The sequence below is a fragment of the Rhodnius prolixus genome, unplaced genomic scaffold (assembly GCF_049639745.1).
Source record: "Rhodnius prolixus isolate KJV_2025 unplaced genomic scaffold, Rpr scaffold_1, whole genome shotgun sequence".
NCBI classification, from domain to species: domain Eukaryota; kingdom Metazoa; phylum Arthropoda; class Insecta; order Hemiptera; family Reduviidae; genus Rhodnius; species Rhodnius prolixus.
In genome coordinates this window covers 36,830,379-36,858,058 of record NW_027411581.1, presented here as the reverse complement: position 1 = coordinate 36,858,058, position 27,680 = coordinate 36,830,379, and the positions used below count along the sequence as shown (strand labels likewise).

At 33.6% G+C, this 27,680-nt stretch overlaps 1 protein-coding gene across 10 annotated transcripts in view; it reads right to left on the bottom strand.

Moving 5' to 3' along the window:
• LOC141448166 (dystrophin, isoforms A/C/F/G/H-like) overlaps positions 1–27,680 on the bottom strand; it is an 898,384-nt gene that overhangs the window by 288,598 nt on the left and 582,106 nt on the right. For 9 of the 10 annotated variants that reach the window (XM_074116317.1, XM_074116303.1, XM_074116369.1 and 6 more), the window contains 4 exons: positions 20,641–20,694; positions 9,579–9,790; positions 4,276–4,430; positions 270–432 (listed from right to left, as the gene is read on the bottom strand). In XM_074116317.1, coding sequence (XP_073972418.1) covers positions 270–432; positions 4,276–4,430; positions 9,579–9,790; positions 20,641–20,694 — 584 coding nt within the window. The remainder of the gene's footprint in view (positions 1–269; positions 433–4,275; positions 4,431–9,578; positions 9,791–20,640; positions 20,695–27,680) is intronic. The other variant, XM_074116325.1, reaches the window with a different exon arrangement.

The following is a 27,680-nucleotide window of genomic DNA, read 5'->3' as shown; positions in this document are numbered from 1 at the left end:
AGAAAGAAAAAACCAAAAGAGTTGTATTAACGGACCTTTTTTTATTATCTCGTTAAATTATTATTTTAATCTGATATTTTAGATCAGATTAAATTTAAATCTATTTAATTTTTCATGAATCCCTTCAGATAATCCACCAAAATAATAAGAAATTTAATTAAAAATTAAAAATAAACATAAATAAATAATACTCTTTAGTGGCATTAATTAAATAACCAACTTTTCTCTGCAACAGCAAAGCACAAGTTCATCTCAGTTTAGTTACTTACCTTGAGCTGGTGCCCGGGTTTGCCTTCCCTATCCGCCTCCGCTTCCACAGCTTCTAAGCCCGATTCCACTTCACTCAACCAAGCCAAAAACTTCTCTAGCGAACGGTCAAAATTATGTAGTGAATTTATTGCAGAGTGTAAGCCCTTGCCACGATTTATTATGCTGAAAACATAAATTAAACTCTCGTAAAGAGCACATTTTAAAAAAGAAATTTTCAACAGAAAATAATTTAATACTAACTAGAAGCCACTTAATTCTTCTCTTAGCCACTAAGTTTCTATCAAAAAGAAAACATAAGTGGTTTTGCCAAAGTTTAGACTATTTAATTACTTTTATTCAGGGTACAAAAATAGTTTATATTGGTGTTGTGTGAATTCTCAAATCAGTAATAAAAATTAAATGTACGTTTCTTTTTACCAAAACAAAATGTTAACTCTTTGCAAGTTCAACGAATTCCGTAACAAAGTATACCTAACTAAGTATATTTTATTAACCTATCAAAAGAATCGAACATACAGTGACTCCCATTAATATTGGGACACCTATTACAAAATGATTTAAAAGGAAAATGAAAACAACATACAAAAGTTTGGGATTTTTTTTTTTTTAAATTACATTAGCAACATCTGTGGAAATTATATATAAGTATAAATCGATGAAATTCCAAACTGTTAGGTAGCACTTTTTGAAAAAGTGTAAAATAAGGCTCTCAAAAATATTGGGACACCAGAAGTGCTAGTGTTTAAACGTTCAATATTAAAATCTCATACTATTTAATATTTGGTTGGTAATAATTTAATAATTGCTTTTTGACTTACAATAGCCCTCTAACGATCAGGCATGGATGAAACAAGTTTTTGGTTAATTCAGGTGGTGTTTTTTTCCCATTCTTCCAGGAAACATAGTTTTAATTCATTTTTGTTAGATATTACTCGTTTGCTTAAAGCACTAGCTAAATATTGCCATAAATATTCAATAGGATTAGGATCTGGTGACTGCGGAGAGGTTTGGAAAACTTTTGGGCAATTGTATAACAGTCACTGACGTATCACCCAAGCCGTAGGTTTGGGGTCGTTATCTTGGTAGAATTTAGAAGACCCTAAAATACCCAATTTTTCGGCACTTTTTCCAAATTATTTTTTAATATATTACTATAAACTATTTTGTCCATCACTCCATCAACAAACATTAATTCTCCAAATCCTGATGCGGACATCCAGCCCCAAACCATAACTGACCCACCTCCACCCGGAGGTGGAGCTTTAAAACCCTTTAATGTTGGCTGTAAATTCTTCTTTTCGAGCTCAGCATTCGCTTTCCTCCAGACCATAACCCTTCCATCTGACTGAAAAACATTAAATTTTGATTCATCGCTAGAGTATATCATTCCAAAAGTCACTATTTCCATTAAAACATTTTTCGGCAAATTTCACTCTCTTAACACGATTTATCTTACTGACAAAAGGATTCTTCCAGGCTATTCTACCATGATAGTCGAGTTTTCTTAGCACTCTTCGAACAGTTTCTGCCCCTATTTTGCTTTCTAAACATGTCAAAAATTTCACATTGAAGTTTTGGAGCACTAAGTCGGTGATCTTTTCTAATTCTTTTAATATATAACGCTGCTCTCTGCTGCTCTCTCTCAGAGAGCAGTTGAGGACGGCCTTTTTGTGGGGTTGAAACAATTCTTTTTTCTTTTTGGTAACGCTGAATGATGTTCCACGCGTTAGATTTTTTAGGTCCGATCAGTTTTTCTGTCCCTCTAACACTTTTTTTTTTGTCTTTGTGCATAGAAATTACAATTTTTCTTTGTTCAATCGTTGTATTTGTATTTTTGCGCGACATGTTACACCTGGCTTGATTTATATAAACTAATTTAATTATTAATTTCATATTGAATATATGCTTAAGGTAAATATTTACAAATTGTATAAATATTCGGGCAAAACCTTGGACAAACTATAAATTATAATAGTGTCCCAATATTTATGAGAGGTAGAATTTGCACTTATTATAATATATATATTTTTTAATCTACCAAAACATTTTTATGTAATTATTTAAATAGTTTTTATTTAATTAATAGTAATTATAAAATGAAATGAATTTATAAAAATTTGAATAAATGGGTGCCACTTTTAATTTTCGTCAATTTTTAACTTCTGTATGTACTGTCCCAATATTAATGGGAGTCACTGTATATTTCTGGAAAAAATTAAGAGATTTTTACAATAAAAACCGTAAGCGAACAAATATTTTACTGAAAAATGTTGATTACAAATTAATAAATCCTTAAATTAATTATTAAGTATTGATTTTCTTATAAATCTTTCAAAGCTTGCTAGTCTGCAATATTGATCTGTAACTATTAATGGAATTTAAATATTTATTATACGATCTAGAAGCACGATGAGTTAAGCACTTCTCAAGCTTACTAATGCAGTAAGCTGCTTAAAGATGAAGGATTTCCATTAGAGGGATAAGTCCCACCTTCTTTAAGTATTTCACGTCTGGAGCATAATATATGTGTATTCATACTTCTGTTATTTGAAAATAATTTAGCTATCACATGTCAAACAAGCACCGCGTTTCTGAGCTTGCCACAAAATTTAATTATGGTTCATAATGTACCTCAGTTAGCTAGCGGAAATAATGCCAAAATCTAAATGGGAATAACTAATAAGTCATTGCCATATCAATCCTTTAAAAGCGAGTTCATCAATCTAATCAATTAGATTCTAATAACAAGTACCGTACAAAATCTACTCGGGTTGGCATATTCGCTAGATTATCCTTGGGAATATTGGAGAACTGTTAAAAATGTTTGTAAATAAATTTCTTTTTGTACTTCATTACGTATCACAACTGTTGAACAGTTTACTATTGTTATCATAACTGTATGACAACAGTTATGATGATGTAGTTGTATGAGGGAAGGGATTAGCTATGATGTTAGCATACTGGACTCCCACGCGGAGGTCCCGGGTTCGAATCCAGCAGCTGACCGTTAGATTTTCTCTTCCTAGGAGCTTCTTACAGCTCACTGTCCGGTGATGGACAGTGTTGTCTGTAACGAGAGAACACTGTCCAGAGGCCGGCAGTGCACTGAAAAAAGCTCCGGGCGCCAATAACCTTAGATGTTGACGCGCCTTAAATAATAATAATATGTAGTTGTATGATGAACATACAACTCTTCAAATTTATAATACTCTGAATAAGGCAATAAATTTGCCAAAACGTCGGTATAAAAAGAAATATGTCTACAAAATTTTATTGACTGCTTCTCAATATTCGCAAGGATAATCGATTAGCAAGGGTCAATAATAATTAAACCAACTGTCCACTAGCTAACATTAACCACTTTCAATTCTTTATTTGACTAAGGCCAATATCTCTCCTCAACCATATTGTTCGTGAAGGCAGGGCACCCCTGGAATCCCCTCATTCAGGCTAGATTCAATCTCCAAAAAAATTAATAATCCAATTTAGGGAATTTGACTGAACGCAATAGATTCGTTTATAAACTAGTAAGAGAAGCAAAAATATCCTACCCCACTTCTATTTACTGTTCGTTACAAAATTTTGAACTCATCAAATTAATAATTTATTTTACAGAAATACAGGAACAATAATAAAATGAAATTGTTGGCTATTACATGCTGTTGATATGATGTCAAAAACAGTTCCACTTAACATCACATAAATAACTGAATAGAATCAATCAGATGCTATTTCAACAGCGTTATTCCCTTGGACTGATGACAAATATATTCACTTCAGAGGATTAAAACATGCAGAAACTGATACTAGATGATGTTTAGTAATTATTTATTTAAAGATAAAAAAAGCACTCGATGCAACAATTATTGATAAATCGAAAAATAAAATTGAAGTAGTATAAGGGACTATATCAAAACTAACATTTTTAAAATAAATTTCCACCATAACGTAATGTCGAAGACTGAAAGATGAGTAATAAATTATTTAAAAAAAACATCCAATTACCTGGTATTTAACTCATTGTATCTTTGGTTAATTAATTCAGTTGTTTTCTTTACTTTAGTGGTATCATCTTGCTGGTAGACTGCTATTAACTTTTGCGTCAATTGATTGAATAGTTCAATATGATGTTTGTATTGGTGAAGTTCTGCATGAAACGACTGTAACAATAACCAAAATTTCTTTGTATGATTTTCCATCGAGGATTTATTTACATAGTAACTACAGTTAGCTGGTGGAGGCCTTGGTCCTTTTAAGGACTGTTGAGCCTTAGAGAGAGAGACAGAGAACTACAGTTAGCAAGTTCTTACAAATAGATGTAAGTTTTAAAGTAAATTTTATTTTAGTGGGAATTGCCTAGAGAAGAGGAGGCGCTAGTATTAGAAGAGAGGAAGTTGTACTACTTGATGATAATGTGTTTTTTGAGAAAATTAAGAATTTCACTAATTTGCACGAAAAAGGATATTCAAGCGGAGTGATTAAAGGAAGGATTAGGCAAGAAGATATCTGCACAAACCTACCTACACTACAGGCGTAGCAACCTTAAAGTAGGATTATTATTAGTCATCATGTTCTAAGCGGATTGGAGAGAAAAGAAGCTGGAAGATTGGAGGGGCCATGTGCAAAGCTGTCTAAGAATCTGCAGCGATAACTCACAAGGCTATGAAGCAGCCTCTAAAGCAGCTTGAGAGTGCCTAATGCCTAGGCACAATTAGAGGAGACTCGTTCTTGTCACGTCCTGGCAATGGCAGAGAGCCAGAAGTCGTGCCTATCTTCAGTCAAACGAACTAGGGGGAAGCTACTATCAACGAGTCATGTAGGCTTACGTGCCTTCTAAGACTGTGCACCCAATCAACAGATATAATAAGTCAACCTTTATATTTCATGTGGAACCCAGGTGAGCGACTTCGCTAGACATAGCCAGTGGTAGCGCTGACTTACGATTTGAAAACTAGCTCTTTCACAGCACTAGTCACGCCACAGAGGGTTACAAAGCCGTTAAAATGATCCATTTTTATTGGGGAAAATTAATTGGCCAATTTTTCAGGAATTTTGATTTTATGAGCTGATTTGATACAGTGGATCCAGTGCTGAACGCCAAAAACGAAACAGCAATAAACGCTATGGATAAAATCCAGTGCTCCTGCATCAAAGAGGCGAAAATCCATTTTATTTTCTGACAGGAAATTAGTGGTTGGCTTTTACTAAGGTGCAACAGAGTTTGTGTAAAATACTTCGCAAGGCTTCAAAATAGTATGTAAGAAAAGGTCTGGATTTAAAAAAACAAAAACAAATGCACCGCCCAAAAAGATGCTTTGGCAATGGAATAACTATGGGATTTGAAGTCCAAATAATGGAAACATCCACTACTCACCAATATTTGGCATCCTCCGAATTCCACCAATTTTAAAGAGATTTGGGGCAGCTGGAAAACGTTTTGCGTTAAATGAATGGAAATCGTAAATATAAGTAGCATTCAGAATTGCATTTCAAGCATGGAAACTGCACATTAGAAAAACGTAGGAAAAGTGTGCAGTTCCAAAGCGTGACTAAGAAAAAATATTGGATGTTTTTTGAATTAAAAGAAAATGTCTCAGTTCGAGGACGAGTCCATTCACTTTGCCCTGGCACTTTCCAAAACGGTAACCCTCCTGTTTTAAGTACAGAAAAATGTTCGTAACTAAATATAAACTAATCAGAGCAACAAGGAACACTAGACTCACGCATTGGATCGAAATAGAACTGCGTGAATACCTCTTCATTTTGGGGGAAAAAGTGATCAGTACGGCGCAGAGTCTCGAAATCAACTTTTGAAATTTGATTAAGGAAGGGATGTCACGGAAACAGTTGAATAAACTTCTATTGAAATCAACCAATAATTATTTTTTTAATATTTAAGTGAAACAAAACAAAAGATCTGTCACTGAATTTTTTAAAAAGAAATTAATTATCAATCTGAGGCAGATAAATAATTGATATATTCAAAATATATTTATTAAAGAGAATACCTATTCATCATTTCTGAGAACTGCTATTCATTAAACGAGAGACGAAGCGAGGGAAGATGGAAGAAGAGTCTTTAGCGTTTCCATTGAACAAGTCAAAGGGTGCCCTCAGCTAAATGAGAAGAGAAAGAACCTGCCGGGTAATCAGCTGGCTTAATGAATGCTTCAAATAGAGCTCAATGGCAAAAGGGATCAAAGTAAAACAGGAAACAGGCAGTAACGTTAATACCTTCCTGCCGGAAACAACTAAAAACAACCAAACCAGAAAGAATCTATTTACTTTAATTGAAAGTATCAATAGGATGCTTCTCTTATACCACGTATTAAGAAGCACTGTTATCGTGCTGGTGTTCTCATTAGAATTGTTCACTAAAAAGTTAACAATTTGAGGATCCTAGTATGAAAAACTGGTTTTTGACAAATTTGACTGAATTTGGTGATCCTGTTGGTTAATGGATTGCGACATAAAATCGAAAAATTTGGATTGAATTTTCAGTTTTCAGGTTTTATTTTTTAAACGGCTCTAAAAGTGTAACTGAACATGATATATCAATTGCATACGTTCATCGTATGCACTTAACTCAAGAGTTTTTATTTGAAACTAATTCTTTTTAAAAAAATATCAAAGTGCATTTTTGGGAGGGGCTTCCTTCTACAGAACCGTTCAAATGTAATGCGTGTCCCATTAAATGCATAATTTTTTATAATTTCATAAGATTATTCCAAATTCAAAATAAAAGTAAAAAAAATAATAATAAAGTTAGGCCTGTTTTATCATGCAGGCTTTACGCCCAACTACCAAATTAGGTGTCCTGGACGGAGTCGACTAACAAACATACCTAACAGTAAAGTTCTTATAATTAACATTAAATTAAATCTAAGGCCAAGAATGAGAATCGAATCTAGTATACTACAATACATTTTAGCTTTGCGGGCCTCGCCTCTTACCGCTCAACTATCGTGGCGCCTCCAAACACAAAACAGCAAACTTTCTGAAGCAGTATTTTTTAAAAATCATTTAGGAAACTAATAAACTAAATAAAGATGCACAGCGAAATTTGAATTGAACGGCAGGTCCAGCGCTGCAACTCTTCGTATCCGGTAGTGAACTATTGTAACCCCAAAACAACAAAATACAATAGTTTTTAAAAAAACGTTTGTTTTTTTACTGCCTGTAACCAAGGTTAAGCCAAACCAAATTCCTCGTGACTTTAGCATTTCGTTAAGCGAGGGTTACTAAGCTTCAAAAATCGAGGAAACCCTTCAAATTCAGTTCGATTCCTCCAAATTACTTAAAGGGATTCAAGTACCATGTGCTTGAATTGATAATTGTTTTATCAATTTCTTTTGCTTAGATTAGATTTTACTCGGCGGGACGGGACCCACGCCCCACGGCACTGCAGCCACCAAGAGGCCTTCCCTTGAGTCTAGTAGGTGAAACCTCCCCTTCTGAGAAGGTAGAGGGCTTTCCCTACCAGTTCCTTCTGCGCTACAATCTCCCCTGGTCTCAAGGTACCAAAGATTTCGTAGCGCAGTCTCTCGAGTGCAACGCAATTCTTTTGCTCAGTTTTTATTTATTTTTTCCAAGTTAAAGTGGTATGGACAGTTTTTCAAATTGGGATTTGATAATTTTTTAAAGGATAATGAATCATTTATTTAAGTTATTGTTTTTTTTAAAAAATTGGTTTGAACTGAGCATAAGATTGGGGCCCAAAAATAGTTGTACAGGATTTTTTGTTTTCTACTTTAACCAGTTGAGCGTGGAATTTAGTTTTAAAAAAAAAACCCACAGTGTGCGGAATTAAAATCAGACAATGACGTGTATACACGTGAAACACAGGACAAAACAACCATAAGTTTACAACGTCATAATAGTCACTGCAAGCACTTTTTCTGCAATTTCTGGGGCTTGAGATTTCAGAACATTCTGTGCTCATTCAAAATCTTGCATCGCTTCACGCATGCATTGCCTAGTTAACTAGGGACGCGAGAGCTTTTACAAGGAAGAGAAGAGCTTTGAATTCTGTGCAAAATGAAATCATGCTCGTACTGAGGTCTAAACCTCTAACTAAGGTAAAAACGGCATTGCACAAGGGTTGAGAGCTTTTATTTGTGTGCGTAATTCCCCAATCTCTAATGCGGAGACCAAACATGTACCAACCACTTATCATTTGGCTAACTCCCTCCACCCCCTCCGTATAAGATACTTAGCAGTTCTATGGGTAAGATAAAGGAAACATCCCACCAAATAATATTCTTATTGTATTTTTCACAAAGAGTAAACACGTCAAACGCGCTTAACTGGTTAAAAGTTAATGCAGATACTTTTATTCAAAGAAAAATTCATACATTTGTTGACCTGGATTGGATCAGGTGCTTGGATAAGACTGTAGCAATGCTTTCTATAGAAAGAAACCCAATCGTTAAAAAGAAAGAAGAATGGATATTCTCTTTTAAGGAACCCATTGGAGTGTTAAGCTTCACAAATTAAAAATATTACCACGATGGGTTTAGAAATAGCAGGGCAAAATCTTAAGATAATATTTTTAATGATTTTGTTTAAACTTTATACACACACTCCTAACTTACAAACATATCTTTCATTGGAAACTTTTTTCAGGAAGCTCCAAGTTAAACGGGGCTCTAAGAGAGTCGTGAATTAAGCTCTTCTAAAAGTGCCTTTTATTATAGGGTTCTAAACCTTACACAATCTTATGATACTAAAGGGTTGCCAAAACATTGGTTAGGCGTTTGGTGCTATCGGCTTCTTTCGCGTTTCCTGTAATTTTGTAGAATAGACATTCTCTATTTGGAGAACTATTTGTAAGATTTGAAATTACCAAATTTGGTTTTAAACCTTTTTTTTTTTAATTTAAATTTAATGGCGTTCTGTAAGAGCTGTAACTTCACGCTGCCTTCGTTCAACCCAACGATTTTACTATGGGAAACATTTTATAATACTGAAGCATCATTTTAGTATGAGTTTCAAGAAAATATAATTAAGTATACTACGGACACAAAAAGTTTAGTGTACGCATAAGATTATATGTATATATGTTCGAGTATTAAATAATATAGAAATACTAACGAGAGAAATTAAACTAGCAAGAGAAAAATTATTCAATTACTAATTTTACGTTGAAGTAAACTTTCTAATAATGAGAATGTGTGCTAGAATTGGTAGAAAGTAGAAGCCAATATATTCTCAAATCGCGTACAAAACATACTGTAAGTGCTCACCACTGTTCATGTAATTAAATTTTCTTGAATCGTAAACCTACTTCTAAGAGTAAAAAAAATTACCTTTTGCTCCCTCATTTGTGCTTCGAGAACATCAGCTGTATTACCAACCGGCGCCATTCTCGCCAATCTAGATTCCATTCTATTCAGCCAGGTATCTACTTCAGCCCTCTTAGCTTCGTACCTGTGACTGTCGGCCAACATAGCGTCCAATTCGGTCTTCCTTTGCATAACTTTGCTGTTCGTTTCATCCCAATGTTCTCTTAACTTACTCACTGTAACAAAATTAAATAGTTTCACATCAATAATGCTAATTAACGATTAGATTAATTATTAATAAATATTGAGGGTGTAAAATATTACGTTAAAAATATTGTTCGTACGCAATACTTACACATCATTTTTTGTAAAGTGAACTGATTTAAACCGTAGAGTATAATATTTGGAAAAGGCCTAAGGCTCAAAAAGTTATCGAAAACTCTTTTAAGTAAACTCACTCATTTTAGCATTTCTTTTGATGTAATCAAAAACGAAATATTAAATGACATAATTCAGAGATTCAACTTCTGTGTCTGGAATTGGAGAACAGAAATAATGAGATGTGAAGCTCTCTTGGCGTTCTCTTACCCCAATTTACGCAATTAAATTTTTTGAAACTCACAATTAATGCTAAAAAATGGTTGACAAAAAAATAAATTACTTTAGGAGTGACACCCGCCATACAGTGAAGACAATTCGCATTTTTTATTGTCAACTTATTTACTTTTGTAGGAGAATTTTGCTTCTTAGAAGAATTTTAAATAAATAAAAGAATCGCTGTAAATTAAAAAGCCTACTCAGAAAAGTGGCCTTCCCTGTCCGTCAATTTTCTTTAAACTGAAAATTTGGATCACATAATCCTTATTAATATTTAATAGGTAATTTGATACATTTCACTGAAAGGGAACATTACAGGAAATTAGGAGAGTACTTAATACATTTTTCCAAGAAAGTTTTGCCGGAAAATTTAAATAATAGTCGTAGAATTACAAACAGGCAATCATTTTTGAAGATGCTATCGACATAATCTCAAAATAGTGAAAAATTTGGACTATAAAGTGTCAAAATGAAAGTTTAGTTCAGAATTTTTTTGTAATGACGATACAAAACAGGACGTTGAGTACGTCATATCAGTTATAGTTAAAAACTAGTAACAGATGCATTTGTCACAAACAGATTATTGATTTGACAATATAATCAATATCTACCAACTGGGAAGAAAGTGAAACGGAACCTTTAGTTTAAAACTTTAAAAATTAACTTCTTGTTAAATAAAAATAATTAAAAAAATATATTAAAACTAATTATTTCTTAGCACAACTTGTTTTGCAGTTTTTATTTAATAAAAATAGCGTTTGTAGCAAAAACATTGTTAAATAAGGAATGTTTACTGAAATGGCGTATTTTTAGGAATGTATCTGGTTATTGTGCGATAATTTAATCCTGGACGTACATGAATACATGTAGTTTGTACATGGACGATCAAGTTGCTGACTGTGCATGTTAATGGTTAAAAGATTTTTCAATTGTAACAAACCGGAGATGGTAAATTATTCAAACAAGATATGGGTTTGAAACCATGTGATCATCAAGTTGATTTTGCTATAATTGTAACTATTTTATTTGATGAAACGTGGTTGGGATTCCTAATAAATGTTTTGTTGGCAATGAAATATAGTCTGGGAAGAATAATGGAGTTCGAAGAGAATTATCTCAGAGAACAGCAAAAATAAAAATGTTTATTGCATTATATTTTCTGATTTATACTTCTAATGTAAGCCAGAAGCAAAAAAAAGTAAATACTATTGTTATTTTATCAGAAAATGATTAAAAATATGTTCTCTTAAAAAAATCGTCATTTTTAAAGTTTGTTCGAATGAGACAGTTAATGGATTAATCTTGTATTATTAAATCCTTTACGTGTTTAGGGCAGTTTAGTGAATGCAACTATACCAGGAACCTGGAAAAACATTCTTCCATTAAGCGACCTTTTAAATAGTACGAAGAATTGTTTTTCGAGGTCGGGATTTTTTTCATTAGAAATAACGTTTGGAGGTTTTGGGGTTGAATAACGTTTGGAGGTTTTGAGGACGAATAACTTTGGAGGTTTTGGGGACGAATAACGTTTGGAAGTTTTGGGGACGAATAACTTTGGAGGTTTTGGGGACGAATAACTTTGGAGGTTTTGGGGACGAATAACGTTTGGAAGTTTTGGGGACGAATAACCTTTGGAGGTTTTGGGGTTGAATAACGTTTGAGGTTTAGGGGACGAATACCTTTGGAGGTTTTGGGGTTGAATAACGTTTGAGGTTTTGAGGACGAATAACTTTGGAGGTTTTGGGGACGAATAACGTTTGGAGATTTTGGGGACGAATAACGTTTGGAGGTTTTGGGGAAGAATAACGTTTGGAGGTTTTAGGGACAAATAACGTTTGGCGGTTTTGGGGACGTCCCTAAATCTGGTGTGAACACTCGCTCGACTTTCTCTTACCGTTAATTACTTGAATAAATTTTCTTGTCACAAATTATTTATAGCAAAAAAGATACACGATATATTCACTTCAATAAAAAGAAACCTAAGCTTCAGACAGGCTTTGTTGTCTTCCTACATTATATGTTTCTAAGTCCACTCTACAGATTGTTAATGAAGCTGATATTTAGCTGCATAGTTTAATGAGAATGAGGTGCAAGAGATATTTGGCATGCTGTCAGTTTATTTTATAGTGGAGGCCGAAACTAGTGCAACGTGTCGAAAGCGCTAAGATGGAGAGTTCATAATGTTCTTTAAATGGGCACTTACTGCCAGCTCTCTTTAATTTGGCTTAAGTAGTAAATAATTATCAAGTGAAATGTTCTAATTAGTGATTACATATTTACAGCAATTAATCTAAAGTTCCTATTGTGAAAGTTTATGCAGTTACTTCTGTTACTTCTTTTCAAAATTTAAGAAACTCTAAGCGCATCTGAAAATGTATTTTTATGATTCTCTTCTTTTACATTATTATGATTCTATTTTGGAAGATTGTAAGGTTATTATTGCCGTGTGATTTATATAAATTTCTATCAATCGTATTTTGGCATACCTAAGGGAATTTTCTCAATTTTGTTTTCATAACTGGCTCTTATTTACATAATCCTTAACAAAAACTTACAGTTTTAAAAGTTAATTATAAGGGTTGATTAAACGCCAAAAGGTACACAAATCAGCTAGTACCCAACATTTCATTCATGCTTAGTTCATATAATTTAAGTAATTTTGCTGCATTAACTTTTCCTTCACATTTTTTAGAATTTATTAGATATCACAGACCCTTATGCTGGCCATATTTATCTACAAAATATTTGTTCAAGTAGCACTGTAGATTGACTTTAATATCTATTAATATTAATCTATAATAATCAAACTATTAATTACAGGTTAAAAAATTCAAAAACTTTTTGAAAAAATGCTTACATCAACATACATCAATGATTTTGTTTATTTTATTTATTTATTTTATTTTATTTATTTTTTTAAATCGTCTGTTTAAGTTCATTCTTCGATTAAAGTAATTGTTATTTTATGTAGTAGCCAAACTTTATAATTAAAGGTAATAATTATCTGGCTTTATCGCAAATAATATGGTTTTCTTCAATTACATTCTCAATCTAGGTGTTCTTCCCACAATGTTGTATACATGTAATATAAAATAAATGAGATATGCATACGTTTAGGACATCTAATTATTCCAGTATTTTACTATAAGTAAAATTAGGAGGTCTAAATTAAATTACAATTGAGAAATGAATAAATAATGTTGAATAATCTACTTGTTATTAACTGTGTGTTATTTGTGCTCACGAATATTTCGGTAAGACGAATTCAAGACTGAAATATTCTTTTAAATCCGTGATTCAAATTTAAACAGTAGCCGACTCTAACTTTGTCTTTTTCTACTTTTGCATATATCGTATATATGTGACATCTCAGAATAAAGGGCAAATTAAAGCTACATCCGAAGAATAATTCGGAATAGAGTTAAAATAAAGTACCTATTTAAAAACGGATATAATATACATCTTATCATAATTATAACAAAATAATATTATGAATGAACTGGCCAGCATAAGGGTCTGTGATATCTAATAAATTCTAAAAAATGTGAAGGAAAAGTTAATGCAGCAAAATTACTTAAATTATATGAACTAAGCATGAATGAAATGTTGGGTACTAGCTGATTTGTGTACCTTTTGGCGTTTAATCAACCCTTATACTTAACTTTTAAAACTGTAAGTTTTTGTTAAGGAGATTTTTGTACCTTTTGGATAGATTTTCATTTTTGTCTATTTTGCGAAGTTACATATCTGCTTTACAGATTTGTTTAAAATTTGGAATAAGCAATTCTATCATTATAACCTGAAAAGGTGTTAAGTCGGAACTGTAACTACCACTGGAGAGATCTTTATAAAGAATGATTATAGTTGCCATCCTCAATAACAATTTTTTTGAGAAAGCGTTTTGAATAAAATAGGAAGGTATTTGTACGTAACTAGCAAAATTAAACTGCGATTTCAGTACTTCTCCCAAAAAGGCAAAGAGGCAAAGATTTTGAATCGAACGACAATTCATTGATGTAAATCGGTTCACCCATTGATAATTTTAACAGTTGCAAGACTTCCTCTTAGTAGGTGTAAGAGCATGATGGCACTTCACTGCCACGTAGAGGACCTTTAATCACTTCTTCGTGCTAAATTTTATCAAAATCGGACTAAGCGTTATGGAAATATTGGTAATAATAGTTTTAGAAAGGGCTTTACTTGGGTGGGGCAAACTCCCCTCCTTATGAGGCGTAGCGTCGAGACTTTTAAAATGCAAATCTGTACAAAATTTCGATTCGAATGACACTTTATTCATGAAAATCAGTTCACGTGTCGATAATTTGAAACGATTTCTATACTTCCCCTTAACAAGTGTAAGATTAGATCGTCACTTTAATGTTATGTAGGGGAGCCCTAACCCTATCATCCTACCAAATTTTATCAAAATCGGGCCAAGATTTACAGAGTAATTAGTAATAATAATTTTGGAGGGGGCTTACATAAAGGGGGCTAACTCCTCTCCCATTCGATGTACAGCGACGAGACCCCCAAAAGGCACATCTACATAAAATTCCGAATCGAATGACACCTCATTCATGAAAATCGGTTCACGCGTTTAGGCGCTACGCAGTTTACAAAAAAGGTAACAACAACAACACAACAACAACAACAACAACAACAACAAGAAGAAGAACAAGAACAACAACAATTTTTGAAAATGCCGTTTTTGCACATTTTCGGCAACTTTTTTCTCAAAATCTATCAGATCTAGGTTGTTGCAAAAAAATTACAGTTATAAAGGAGGGTTTGCCCTACATTATAAAGAAAATTTGGGAATTTTATCTTTTATAGAAAAAGAGAAAAAAAATGTCAAAGTTGGGTGTTTTTCAACGTTACGCTTTTTCCTGCAGTTTTTGATGATCAACCCTTATACAACTGTCCTACCGGACAGTTTTAATTTTCTTTAAAGAAACGCGCACGTAAATTAGCAACTTCTTCCGGCTTCAGATAACTGTACAATTTTTTTGTTAAGTTTATCTTAATTTTGTAAAAACCAACTCTTTTGCTAACAAGTTTCATTAAGGATTCAATTTGGCGAGGAATCGATCCAGAAAAAAAAACAACTCCGTCTTTTTTGCCAACTTTTGGCAAATTTATAGCCTTCTTCAGGGCGTAACTATGCGGGTTGGTTGAGTTACTGACGTTCTTATTTTTTTTTGTCCTGAACCAATTCCTCGCTAAATTGAATCGTTAATGTGAATATTTTACGTTCACTAAAAACTAACAAGCTACATTTTGCATCATTCTGGCGAATCAAAAATAAAGATCAATAGATATTCCGATGAAAAATTAAAATGGAAAATCAGCACGATCGCAAAATCTTCTCTTACAAGAAGTAAGAAAATGTAAAAATCTTGTCTTTGTTCTGATTAGATGCTGGGAACTGGGAACAACAATTCCGTTAAATACTGAGGTAAAAACCCAATCTGCTGGTATTTTTGAAATATGAATATAGTCATCCTAATGCAGGCAAAGTAAGTAGAGGATTGCTAGCTTTTGAATCTTTTCCGCGTTGCTAAAATAGTGTGGCTAATGTTGCTTTAAAAACTCCGAAGGAAGCGGTTGTGAACAACTTCAAACCCATCGAAAACGGCCCATTATTTTCTATTAGTTCGAGAGAAGAATGGGTGTTAAGAAACAAACATGGAGTTAGTTTTGTTAAAAATGGATTTCTGAAGACTGTGTCAGCCCATCCAACGATTAGAACTGTTGGCAAAAGTAAAGTGAAAATAGGAACTAAAACAACCGAAGAAGCGCATAATTTTTTTAAATGACATAGAATAAAGTAAAACTAACAGCGTAAAATCCGTATCAGGGACTGGAAATGTATAACTACGAGAGAAATTTCAAAATAAAGTAAAAATATACTGCAGAACGTTGAGTATAAACGTGAAGAAATAGATGTGTTATGAGTTTTGACAGACAATGCTTTTCATGACATCAGTCACCACGTTTGCTACCAGATGTAACTAGAGCTTTATGCATCATGCACGGGCATTGCTTAAGCTGTCTCCAATGTAGACATTCCAGTATCCAGTATAAGGACCTGTCTAGACTCAGATATTTTCGTTCTTAAATGGCATTTTTTTCTATTACCTAAGAACTTGCAACTTATTAGGAATAGAAATAATTTCTGGTGAAATAAAAATGATTACAAGATTTATAGCATTTTTATTTATTATTTTTAATGAGCAAGTAAAGATAATAAAAGTCCCCTTGGAGGATTAGAAGACAACATCTGAGTATAAGCTATTAGATCTGTGATGGGATATTTTTTAATTAACTCTCTCTGTTCTTGACTGACAGAACAAAGAGAATATTCAGATACGCCTCTGGGGTACATCATTGTAATCTCACTATTTAATTATGATATTTTACCATTAAATATTTTACTGTTGGCTGAAAGGTACAGAAAAAGAAAGATTATACTAACACAAAAGAGTCATTGAGTATTTATTTCAAATAAACTAAAGTAGGTATGCACTAGATGTATGGCTAGGCTATTAAATAACCAGACTATTGCTGTAAAACATTTTATTTTAAATTTATACATGTTCAGTTATTATCACCTTCAATATACACCCCCCCCCTATCAATACAACGCTCCATGCGAATTTAACATTGTTCAAAACAGTGCTGGAAGTCTTTTTCTGTGAACTCCTGCATGACGCATGCCGCTTTTTCTTTCACAGTTTCAATGGACTGAAATCGTGTTCCTTTTAATGTAGATTTGACTTTGGGGAACAGATAAAAGTCACATGGGGTCAGGTCAGGCGAATAAGGCGGACGGCCTAAAACTGGGATGTTGTACTTGGCTAGAAACGTCTTGACAGACTATGCAGTGTGAGCCGGCGGGTTGTCTTGATGGAGAACCCGTGATTTGTTCTTCCACCCCAATCGGGACATTTTTCCTTACTCTTTCACGGATTTGAGCAAGCACCTCAAGGTAGTAATGTTGATTAATTATAATCGATATTTTTATCCGTTTTGGACGTGGAAGGGCGACCCGGGCGGTCATCATCTCCGACGTCTTCTCGGCCATCTTGGAAACGATTGAACCACTCAAAAACTTGCGCACGTGATAAACATTCATCACCATAAACTTCTTTTAATAATAGATAAGTTTCAGTAGCGGTTTTACCTAGTTTCATGTGAAATTTCACGACAATTCGTTGCTCTACTACACGTAGTATCATGTTTTCGGCAAAACGAAAGTAACACCTCTTACACAAACGACGGTTCCGATCAGACAGATTAATCTACAAACACGAGAGACGCTGCAATCGAAAGAGAAGGCTTTACGCTGCACAGCTGTCGGTCGTTAGGATTTGGAGCATGCATAGTTCTGTAGCAGCGTCAGTCTCGTTATTTAATAACCACACCTCGTATTCTTCACTTAAATTACCGTTATTTTCAGTTTAACTCTGTGAATCTTATTATTTTAACATTTATTAAATGTTTTTTGAAAATACTTTTCACAAAAAAAAAAAAATATCAAATTAAAATATTGTAATCCAAGAAATTTAATTTAAATAAAGCGTCAATTATTATTAATAACGCAGGACTCAGAAGTACTGGACTCAGAAGCGGATATCCAGTTCGAGTCCTACTTGATGACTTAGATTTTCTTCTCCACTACTACGTCTTACTGTCCGGTGATGGAGTAAGAAGAGACACTGACAGTTCACAGTACTCTGAGAACTCAACTATTTGAGGCGACCTAATTAAAAGTGTCACTTAAACAAAATGTGATCATTTCACAGGCGCCACGGTTTGAAAGGGGGGAGGCCCGCAAAGCTGAAGAGTGTTACGGTGCTGGGATTTTTGATTCCCCTTCTTGGCATTGCTTTTTATTCAATATGAGCACTTTTAAGCAAAGAATTTCAGCACATCCGCCCTCGTACACATGACGTTCACTTGTACTGACTGACATTTCCTAACACTATCCCTATAAACCCAGAGAATTGGTTAATGTGGACGTGAGTTTGAAGACCCTTTAATAAAATTATTTTCTCAAGAAAATATATTAATTAGAAAGAGTTGAACAGCGGAACATCCGTAAAATGCTTAATTAGAATACGTTAACGTTGTATGAAAGTACGGCCTATTCCTTTTGGGAATGGCAGGAGTTGTGTTGCCAACCTTACATAATATAAAGAAATATATTTTTACAATTATTTAATATAACAAAAAATCTATGGAAAATATATGTATTTATATTTAGCTCTTAATAAATTTGTTGATCTCGAAGACGAATCGTGATGATAATCAAGTATAAAACAACCAAAATATTTGTATCATTCAAGATTGTAACAGCATGCCAACCAAGCGCCACCAACCACCACAGCCAACCAATGTCTCAGTTATTTTTCTAAGTGGAACCCACCATTTATTTTTAATGGTTAATTATACAAAAATAAAAACAGTTAAATAAGTCACAATCACTCATCTGTTAGGATTTTATTCAAAACTTGAACTATTTAAGGAAGAAAGTGTAAATATTAAAAGCAGTTCTTTGGATTTATGTTTCCAAAAAGTTTGTTTTAAGAAATGTAAGATGTATACATGAATTATTTTTAATAAAAATTATTCTTTTTTTTAATTCCAGAATTGAAATTTTTAAAGCTGCATTTAAAAAGAATAATTATAATATTAATGAACCATGTTTATAATTTGAAATCACTAAAAACTTGAAAGAATCTCAATATTGTGACGAAGTTGACCTGGGCGAGAAGAAAGGCCTAGATTGTTCTAGGGGTTGAGCGGCCAAAGTCGGTAACAGGCCACCACTGTGTAAACAAAAGGGCCAGTCTCTACCTGAGGAGAAAAGAAAGGCCTAGATTGTACTAGGGGTTAAGCGACCAAAGTCGGTAACAGGCCACCACAGTGTAGACAAAAGGGGCCGTCTCTACCTGAACTAGAAAGGAAAGGGCTAGATTGTTCAAGTTTAGTGACCGTAGCCGTAGCGGTCCACCGCTGTGTAAAAGCCAGCTAAGAGAAAGGCCTCAGTTGGGGTGGTGGCATATGTGTTTTCCCAGCCAGTGATTGACAGGTAGGAGCGTGACAGAGAGTAGAAGGAGGGCGGCCCCAGCTGAGGTGGTGGCGGTATGTGTTTTCCAGCCAATGAACGTCAGAAGGGCGTGGAAACTTATGCTCAGAGAGTTGGAGGAGGGCAGTCCTAGTTGGAGGGAGGCACGCAGTTAAAAGGAGGCAGACACAGCTGGAGAGTCAGTTTTTAAGAAGAGTTCTCAGTCAGTTGTTAATCAGTTTTAAGGAGTTATTAGAGTTTAGAGTTATTAGTCAAGTTTATGAGTTAGTTTTGAGAGAGTCAGTGTTGCGGAGTGCTTCAAAGTTAGCTAGTCAGGCGGTTAGTCAGTTAGTGAGTAGAGCTTTGTTTGTGTAGCAGAGACTAGTGCAATTCGGTGCAGTGCGGACCAGTGGTCAGTCGGGGAACAGTTTTGTGGCGTTACGTAGTGAGTAAGTAACAGTAAACTGTTGTGACTGTTGTAAATGGTGACTGTAATGAATAGCGTTAGTTGCTAGTAAATGTTAATGTGAGTAAAGGTAATGTGTTAATAAATCAGGTTATTACTTACAAACTTTAGCGAGTTTTATTATTTAATCAAACCCACATATATTTAATATAACTAGTGGCAGGCACTGGTTGTGCAAGTAAAGTTTTTAGAAAAACTTTACAATATTAAGTAAATTATTTTCTAAAAAAATTTAATAAATTACGAATCTATTTCGAAAAATGTAGGTGTAGTTTACAAATTCAATCAAACAATTATTATAAATGAATCTGTAATTTGGTTAGGAGTTAATTAGTTTCCATTGGATTAGTACTGAAATAATAGCAGAGGACTTATTTTTTTTAACTCCCATCCTCTCTCTCTGTAATAGAACAGCCAAATTCAATTAACTGAATAATTTGCAACAGAACGTGCAGTGAATAGCAAATGCTTTCATTTCATTACTGATTAAGTTATCGTTTTTTAATGTGCAATGTGATTTTTTTTTTATTTAAAAACATTATTTGAAAAAGATTATCCAGAATATATGATAATCTGTCGGCATCCTGATCCCACAGATTTCCCTAAATAACCTGGCGGTAACCTGGTGGAGAATACTGTGTACCCTTGTGTGTCCTTCCATAAGACACGAACCTTTTGGGGCTAATTTCCTTCGAACGGATGTGGGAGGAAATCTTAGTGAATAAAATATGAAAAGTTTAGTTTAGAAAGAGAGAATGAGAGATCGTTCATCCCCCAAAGCATCAACCAACTTAAATCTAACCCAAAATAGGCGAGCGGTGAACCACTAAAATGAGCTGATACGTGTGTTAAATACTTATTAATATTATAGTAGTGCAAGAATTAAGTCCTAATTATACTATTTAGTTTCCACTTTGTGTCGTTTTCGTGTCAGTTTTCTGTATTGAGTTTACCTTTGACCACCTCCATGACCTGATAGAGTAAGAGAGAACAGCTAGGCCTCCATTCTGTGTCACAGCACACATACACAATAAGAATTAACATTAATATAGATAAATGCTGATAGCAATAAATATTAAAAATAATAACAAGAAACAATGTAAGAATAACAAATAATGAGGACAATAAGAAGTGAAGACATGAAACAGTTAAGTGTAGCTAAATTAAAGTAATTGCTAAGCTATGAATACATTAGAACAAGGAAGAAAGCATGGTTATATTAATGAATAGATTTACTCTGTAAGCAAATAGAAAGTTTAGAGAATAAGAATAAATCGAAAGTCACGGAGAAAATTTCGCACAAACAAACAAAAATCGACTATGAACACTCATTCGACTTACTATACGAGTAGTTCTAGCTCATACACTTTTCAAATTTTAAGGTTTAAGGCTAAACATATTTAATAATTATTAACAGTATCTACATCATAAATTTCAAATTATACCAAAATGAAGCCCAAGAGGGAACCTACAATGATCTGTCATACAGAATGCACTAAATAAGATTTTAATTGACAAATAGTTCAAATAAAAGTGATTTATCTACTAATAAATAATGTATACAGAGTGTTCATTTTTAGACGGCAAAAAATGCATTTCATGCTTAAACTGTTAATCTGAGCAAAAAATGGAAGAGGAAAACTTTGTTGCCCGTCAACTCTACTTTCAGAATATGTGACTTGATTTTAGATTCCTTCCCGGATACGCGGCTGACGCGCAACCAAAAGTGAGGGTTTGCAGTTGACCCCCATTTTCATATACACAGTTTTAAAGGGTATTTCATAAAAGTTATGAAAGAATCCGGAAACCACAATTCAATAACTTCAAAATTAAAGTGTGCTAGTCCATTTCAAAATTTGGTATTTATTAATCATATTTCAATTTTTTAACTTGTAATCAAAGAGAAAGAAGAGCAAGAAGTCATTTTTATGTATTTTTTCATCCCCTGTCTATTAAAAAATATTGCCAAGGCAGTAAAGCTAGTATTTTTCTTAATATCGGAAAATAAGTCGTTTTCAAAGCGATTTTTCTAAGAAAAATCAAATGCTAAGAGCTTTAGATGTTCTTCAAGCATACACAAAATGGCTAAAAATTAATTTTACATATGTTACAAACAAGAAGGTAAAAATTGAAATATGATTAATAAATTCAGATTTTGAAATGGCCTGGCACCTTTAATTTTGAAGTTATCGAATTGCGGTTTCCGGTTTCTTTCTTAACTTTTTATACTCTTTAAAACTGTGTATATGAAAATGGGGGTCAACTGCAAACCCCTACTTTTGGTCGAGCGTCAGCCGCGTATCCGGGAAGGAATCTAAAATCAAGTCACATATTCTGAAACTAGAGGTGACGGGCAACAAATTTTTCCTCTACCATTTTTTGCTCAGATTAACCGTTTAATAATAAAATGCATTTGAGCCGTCTTAAAATGAACACCCTGTATAACAAGCTTAAAGACAATTTTAGCAATTGTTTACGAGAAAATTCCAGAAAAGTGAAAAAAAAATTAATGTGATACATCCGGTTGTTGAATTGTTTTTTATTTAACTCAGAATTTGTTAGGAAAACTTGCCAGGAAAGCCTCAACACGCTCCTTTACTGTTGGCTGTAAGGTAAGAAAAAAAAAAAAATTATACTGACACAAAAGAGCCATTGAGTATTTATTTCAAATAAACTGAAATTCGGTTTGCATTATTTTTAATTTAAATTACCTTTATTAAGTGCCCTTAATGGAAATGTCATTGCATCACTGCAACCACAAGGTTTATAGAAATGTCTTGGTGCCATTTTAGAGAAATTTCCCAACAATGTAAAGAATTCATTCCGCAAAAAATGGTATTTCCGGTTGGGAAATTTCGACCGTTAAAATACAGGCTCGTTCCCCAAGGTGACTAAATCAAAATATAATTTTCATATATCTGCATTTTTCGTTTTATGATACCTACATTTTGTAACTCACAGAGATTGTTTCCTAAATCACGAATTTTTCCAACCTCTAAACGTGGTGAACAGGATTGCAATTCTTTCCTTAACGAGTGAAAGCAACAAAAAAATTAATTGCAGGCATAAAAGTTGAAATGCAATCAATAAAACAAAATAACCATCACGGTTTCGTCCAGCGAATTCTTCGTTCGACCACCACAAATGTTTCTCTTCTTGATTGACGGTTAAAATAAAAGCTTAACTCTAACCGCTAACTGAGCCTTCCTCTTATACATAAAAGAGAGTATTCGGTAACGTTGCAATTCCAGGTAATGAATGAATCTTCCACATTAGTACCTTAGAATCAAACTTCTGTGAAACCTTAAACTTAAGCTTCAGTCATTTCTTCATTTAGACCCTCCTAAAACCAATCTCCTGGAGTAATTGCTCAATCTAAAGTGCTGACTAATTCTTATTGTTTATTTATGGTTCACATCTGTTTAGTAATTAAAGGAATAAGTATGTAAAGGGCATAAGGGCAAAGAACAATATGGAGAACTCACAGCGTCTTTTAAGATGTTAAACGGGTTATTTGGATGAAAAGCGGGAACCAATTTGGGTTCGCATGAACACTGAGGGACGAATAACCTATTTATATAAATATATTTGGTTTTGACTTATTCTAAAATAAAAGGATTTAGAGGTTTTAATGCAGGAGGATAACATTGCCTCATAGAAGGAAACATTAAAGATTGAACAATTGTTCTCAGTGACTTTGATTGGAAGGATTGGATTCGAAGAGAATTAGATTTTATTGAACCCTGCTAAAGTCCACACAGGTTTCAGAATCATTAGGTAAACCAGATAATAAGCACTCTTCTGATCGTCTTCCTAGGGGAAGAGGTAGAAGTTCAAATCGTTTGTTTAGGAATAATTAATGTTAAGTTATAGAATTTTATAGGCAATCTTTGAAACTGTTTTCGAGAATATTTTAAAAACACTTCAGCAAATCGAAAAATCTCCCGCAAAAAAAATGAAACATCGATGAAGCCATTTTTCTTTTAAATCACTTATCCTACTAAGAACCATTTCGAAATCCCCTTCTGACACAACTTGTTGAAACTTAAGTCAGTTTTCAGTTTAAGTTTTAGTTGGGTTGTGTTCCTAAAATTCAAAAGCGTGCTTTACATATTAAAGGATATATAAGATAAGCTGACTTAAATTAATTAAAGAGAGGATTGTAACTTAAGCCATACATAATATAATAAAATTAATAAATATATTTAAGTTGGCGTCATGAGTTCTTAAATAATTGCTTCTTAGTGACTCATTTCTTAACCAGGACTTAGAAATCTTGAATATTTATTTTTTGTTACACTTACTGTGGAAAAATTTGAAAACAGTTACTTAAAATCGAAATGAAACAGCTCAAAACGTTTAAAGCATTAAAGGAAAATAAAATGGTAAAATTTTGATATTTCTCAACTCTGTTAACAAATGTTCCAGAACTTTTCTGGACAAAGTTTCTATTTAATGAAAATGTCATTTTCTTAATAAGGGTATGAAAAGGATACAAGGGTATATACTGAATTAAATATTTAATTGATAGAATTCTATCCAAAAAAACGAGGTAACTTTTTGAGGCTAACAAAAATACAACCGTGAAGCAAGCAAAGGGCAATCTTTATGTTTGCTCATCGCAGTTATTTTGGTTAAATCGATTAAGTGCTGAATCATGAAATAATAAATCATCTCCTCGCTTATTCAACCTGACTAATCTGTTTATTTGATTGTGAATGACCAAGATTTCTCGGATTGTAGAAAAAAAAATGTTATTTTCATTCTTTTTAGCATTGGTATCTATCATCCAACACTAAAGTCATGAACTTTATAAGCTGAGCAGGAATTCACAATTCCGGGACTATATGAGTTTGTTAGTTTTTTCATTTAATTATCTGGATGTTATTTTACTAGAAGAGTACAACTATAGCTTGTATTTTTATTTAAGTTGAACTGTGGGGTAAGTTCACTATATCGTTTGGTGTAATGACTTACAAACTTCGTAAGGTTGAATCAATAATTAAATTGCAGAAAATTTGTTGCTAGGATCTTGAGAGTGTGAAAAAGCCTTATGAGGGACCCCTCTAGATGTTTTAAGTTAGACTAATTAATTATGACATGTTTAAAGTTGGGCAGCACTAACAAATCCAATAATGAAATCTGTTTTGGATTGTCATTTGCAGTTTGTTAGTGGAGAACTAGTTCTAAATTATATTTCCAGCTCGCTTTATTAACCTTCTACCATTCCGCCAGTAATTCCTTTTATTGGAAAAGAGAAAAACGATTTATCATTAAAAGTTTAAATGGTTATTCAAAAGCGATTACCCATTTCCGTTGCCGTTTCAAAAGATGCGGATTGGAAAGAAAACGATGAAAGACTCGAAAGTTGCTAAATACTTGGAATTTTGTCAAAATTCACGATTGTTGGCGCAAAAATTCCAAGAATTGGAAATTCCAAGAAAATTGCCGAATTGTTTAATTGAATATTATTTCGCGGCGCCCCGGGGAGCCACGGCGCACACTTTGGGAATCACTGAATTAGACAATATTACAGATAATTCAGAAATAAATATTAACTTAAATAAATGTACAAATTAGCACCTAATAATTTTTTTGTATTTAAAAGTAAAGTTTTCCAATTTTTCAAGAAAGTCAAAAATTTAGAAAAAAAATTTATGTATTAAGGGCGCCGCGGAAAAAATCCGATTATTTAGGGAAAAAGATTGGGAACCTCTGGTCTAATTTATGTTTAGATTTTAATTTCAAGCAGATATTACAGTTTGAAATCAGAGGTTTATTATTGCAACAGTTACCATAGTAACCGTTTTTTGTTCTAGGTTACGTTTGCTATCCAAATACCTAATCATATTTTTAAAATTCATTCTCTTTTTTTCGGCCGCTCGAAAAATATTATGGATTGACTTGTTTGGAGGATTTTTGGAGTATTTTTTTTTTAAACAAGCAAAAGAGAAACTTTCCGCACACAAATAACTAACTATTTTATAATTTTAGAAAAATCTAAGTAAAATCTTCCAAATTTATTCAATACTCATTAAAAACTAATTTACAACTATTGCACGAAAATGTTATTACTTATAATTCCACAAGGGACATTCAAAGCCAATATCTCAATGATAAATGTTACTTTCCGATTGTGTATTTAGGGTATGATTTGAAAGTACCTTTGGGGCGAAGGTTATTTATTGCACGTAGGGAATAGCAAAACCCATTGGATACGGGATGTACTCCACTCTCAATCAATCGGAGTTGTCACAAATCTATTGATGTTGGAGATATTTGCTCGAGATAAACCGAAAAGGAATTTAAGATATCTTTGACTCTTATTTACATGAGTAAAATATCCGCTGCTGCAATGTGTAATTAGATATATATACTACTTATTACCAAAGTCGATAATATACTTCAATGGAGATTGCTGGAAAAACCGCGGCCAATCTAAAGGCAAATTTTAATGATTATTAAAAGATCAAACCAATTTAATCACACTTTTCTCTTGAACAATCCTCAATGTTTTCTTCGAACTTTGAATTTAATTAGATGTTAGTAAGCTTTGAAGGTTAGATGAGAGAGGAGATGTAATGAATTAGTTAAGAGAGAGTCGAGAGGAAGGTTAAAGAGAATTTTAATGTAAGGTTGCCTTAAGGTAAATACTTGGCAAACACTAATTAAAGGTGCATAATACTGTACTTCTATAAATTACAATAACCCCGCAAATTAATTAAATGAATATTAAAACTACAATGATTTTAATATTGAGTGGTCAGATATTAAGGCGGCAAAACAGGGCTTGGTCCAAAACATTGGTATGAGAGTGGTTTCCGGAAGTTCTCGTATCATTCCGTTAGCTGCAAAGGAGGCACAGGTTGAGCCTCTATGGCTAAGGACGTAGGTAGCCTCATAAGAGTCTAACAGCAACTGATTTAGGTGATTGGACTCGGAATAATAATTTCAGAAAAGATTGGAAACACCGCTGCGTTTCTCTCCTTGGGCAGGTAAAGTGTGCTTTGTCACAATTATTATCTTGCCTCTTCTAATTAATAGATATTTCTTCAGCTTTCCTTCAGTAGAGTGCAGCTGATTAAAGAGACCATGCCAGAGAATTATCTTCTACATAGATTAAGATGCACCCACGTCTTTACAGAAAGTTAGGCAAAAAAATTTCGTGAGCCAAATGGGAGCTGGCAAGCATTAAATCTTTCTATATTTATGGGTAGGTTGGCCTCCAACTTTGATGGAGAAGTGACAGCCTCCTCTAGAGGCGGCTTTTAAAACAGAAAAATCTTTACCACCAGTTGCAAGAATTTCAGAAATTTTCTGCCAATGTTATCACATCTACTGTTAGTTTGCATTATCGATAATCTGGGGGGGGGGGGTGAGGGGAAATGAATTCATCTAATTTTTGAAAATTGAATGTGAATAATTGAATTGAACTTTGATCAAGTTGAAGATAAATATGGCTTTCAATTGCATTATTGGTTTGTGGCAATAATATCTCGAAAAAATACCTCGTGAGAACTCAACATTGAGAATTCAGCTCCATCCCTCAGGAGATCTGGCACAATCAATAAGTAGAACTGGAGCCTTGTATTCACTCGACTACATGGAATGGTTTTTGAGATATTCTCCTCTTTGATATTGTTTCCGTTTTTTACTCGTTGTATGTAGCACAATCACTTTTGATTCTTCTTTCTGGGATAATGTATTTCGCTGTGGGAGCTATGAGCAATGCATCTCTGCAATACCTACTAATAGTGGTGCGTATTTCCTGATAAATTGTGTTTCGAAATTGAGTTTATACTGGTTGACCTCAAATATCCGCTTTAAGTTCCTGAATATTTTTGTTTTGTTTTTAATTGGTAGCGGAAGGATTAGCTGAGTGGATAACGAGTACTGGATTCCAACGAGGAGATTTTCGGTTCAAATCCAGCTGCCGTCCCTTAGACTTTCTATTCCTAGGAGCTTCATACAGCTTACTGACCGGTGATAGTGT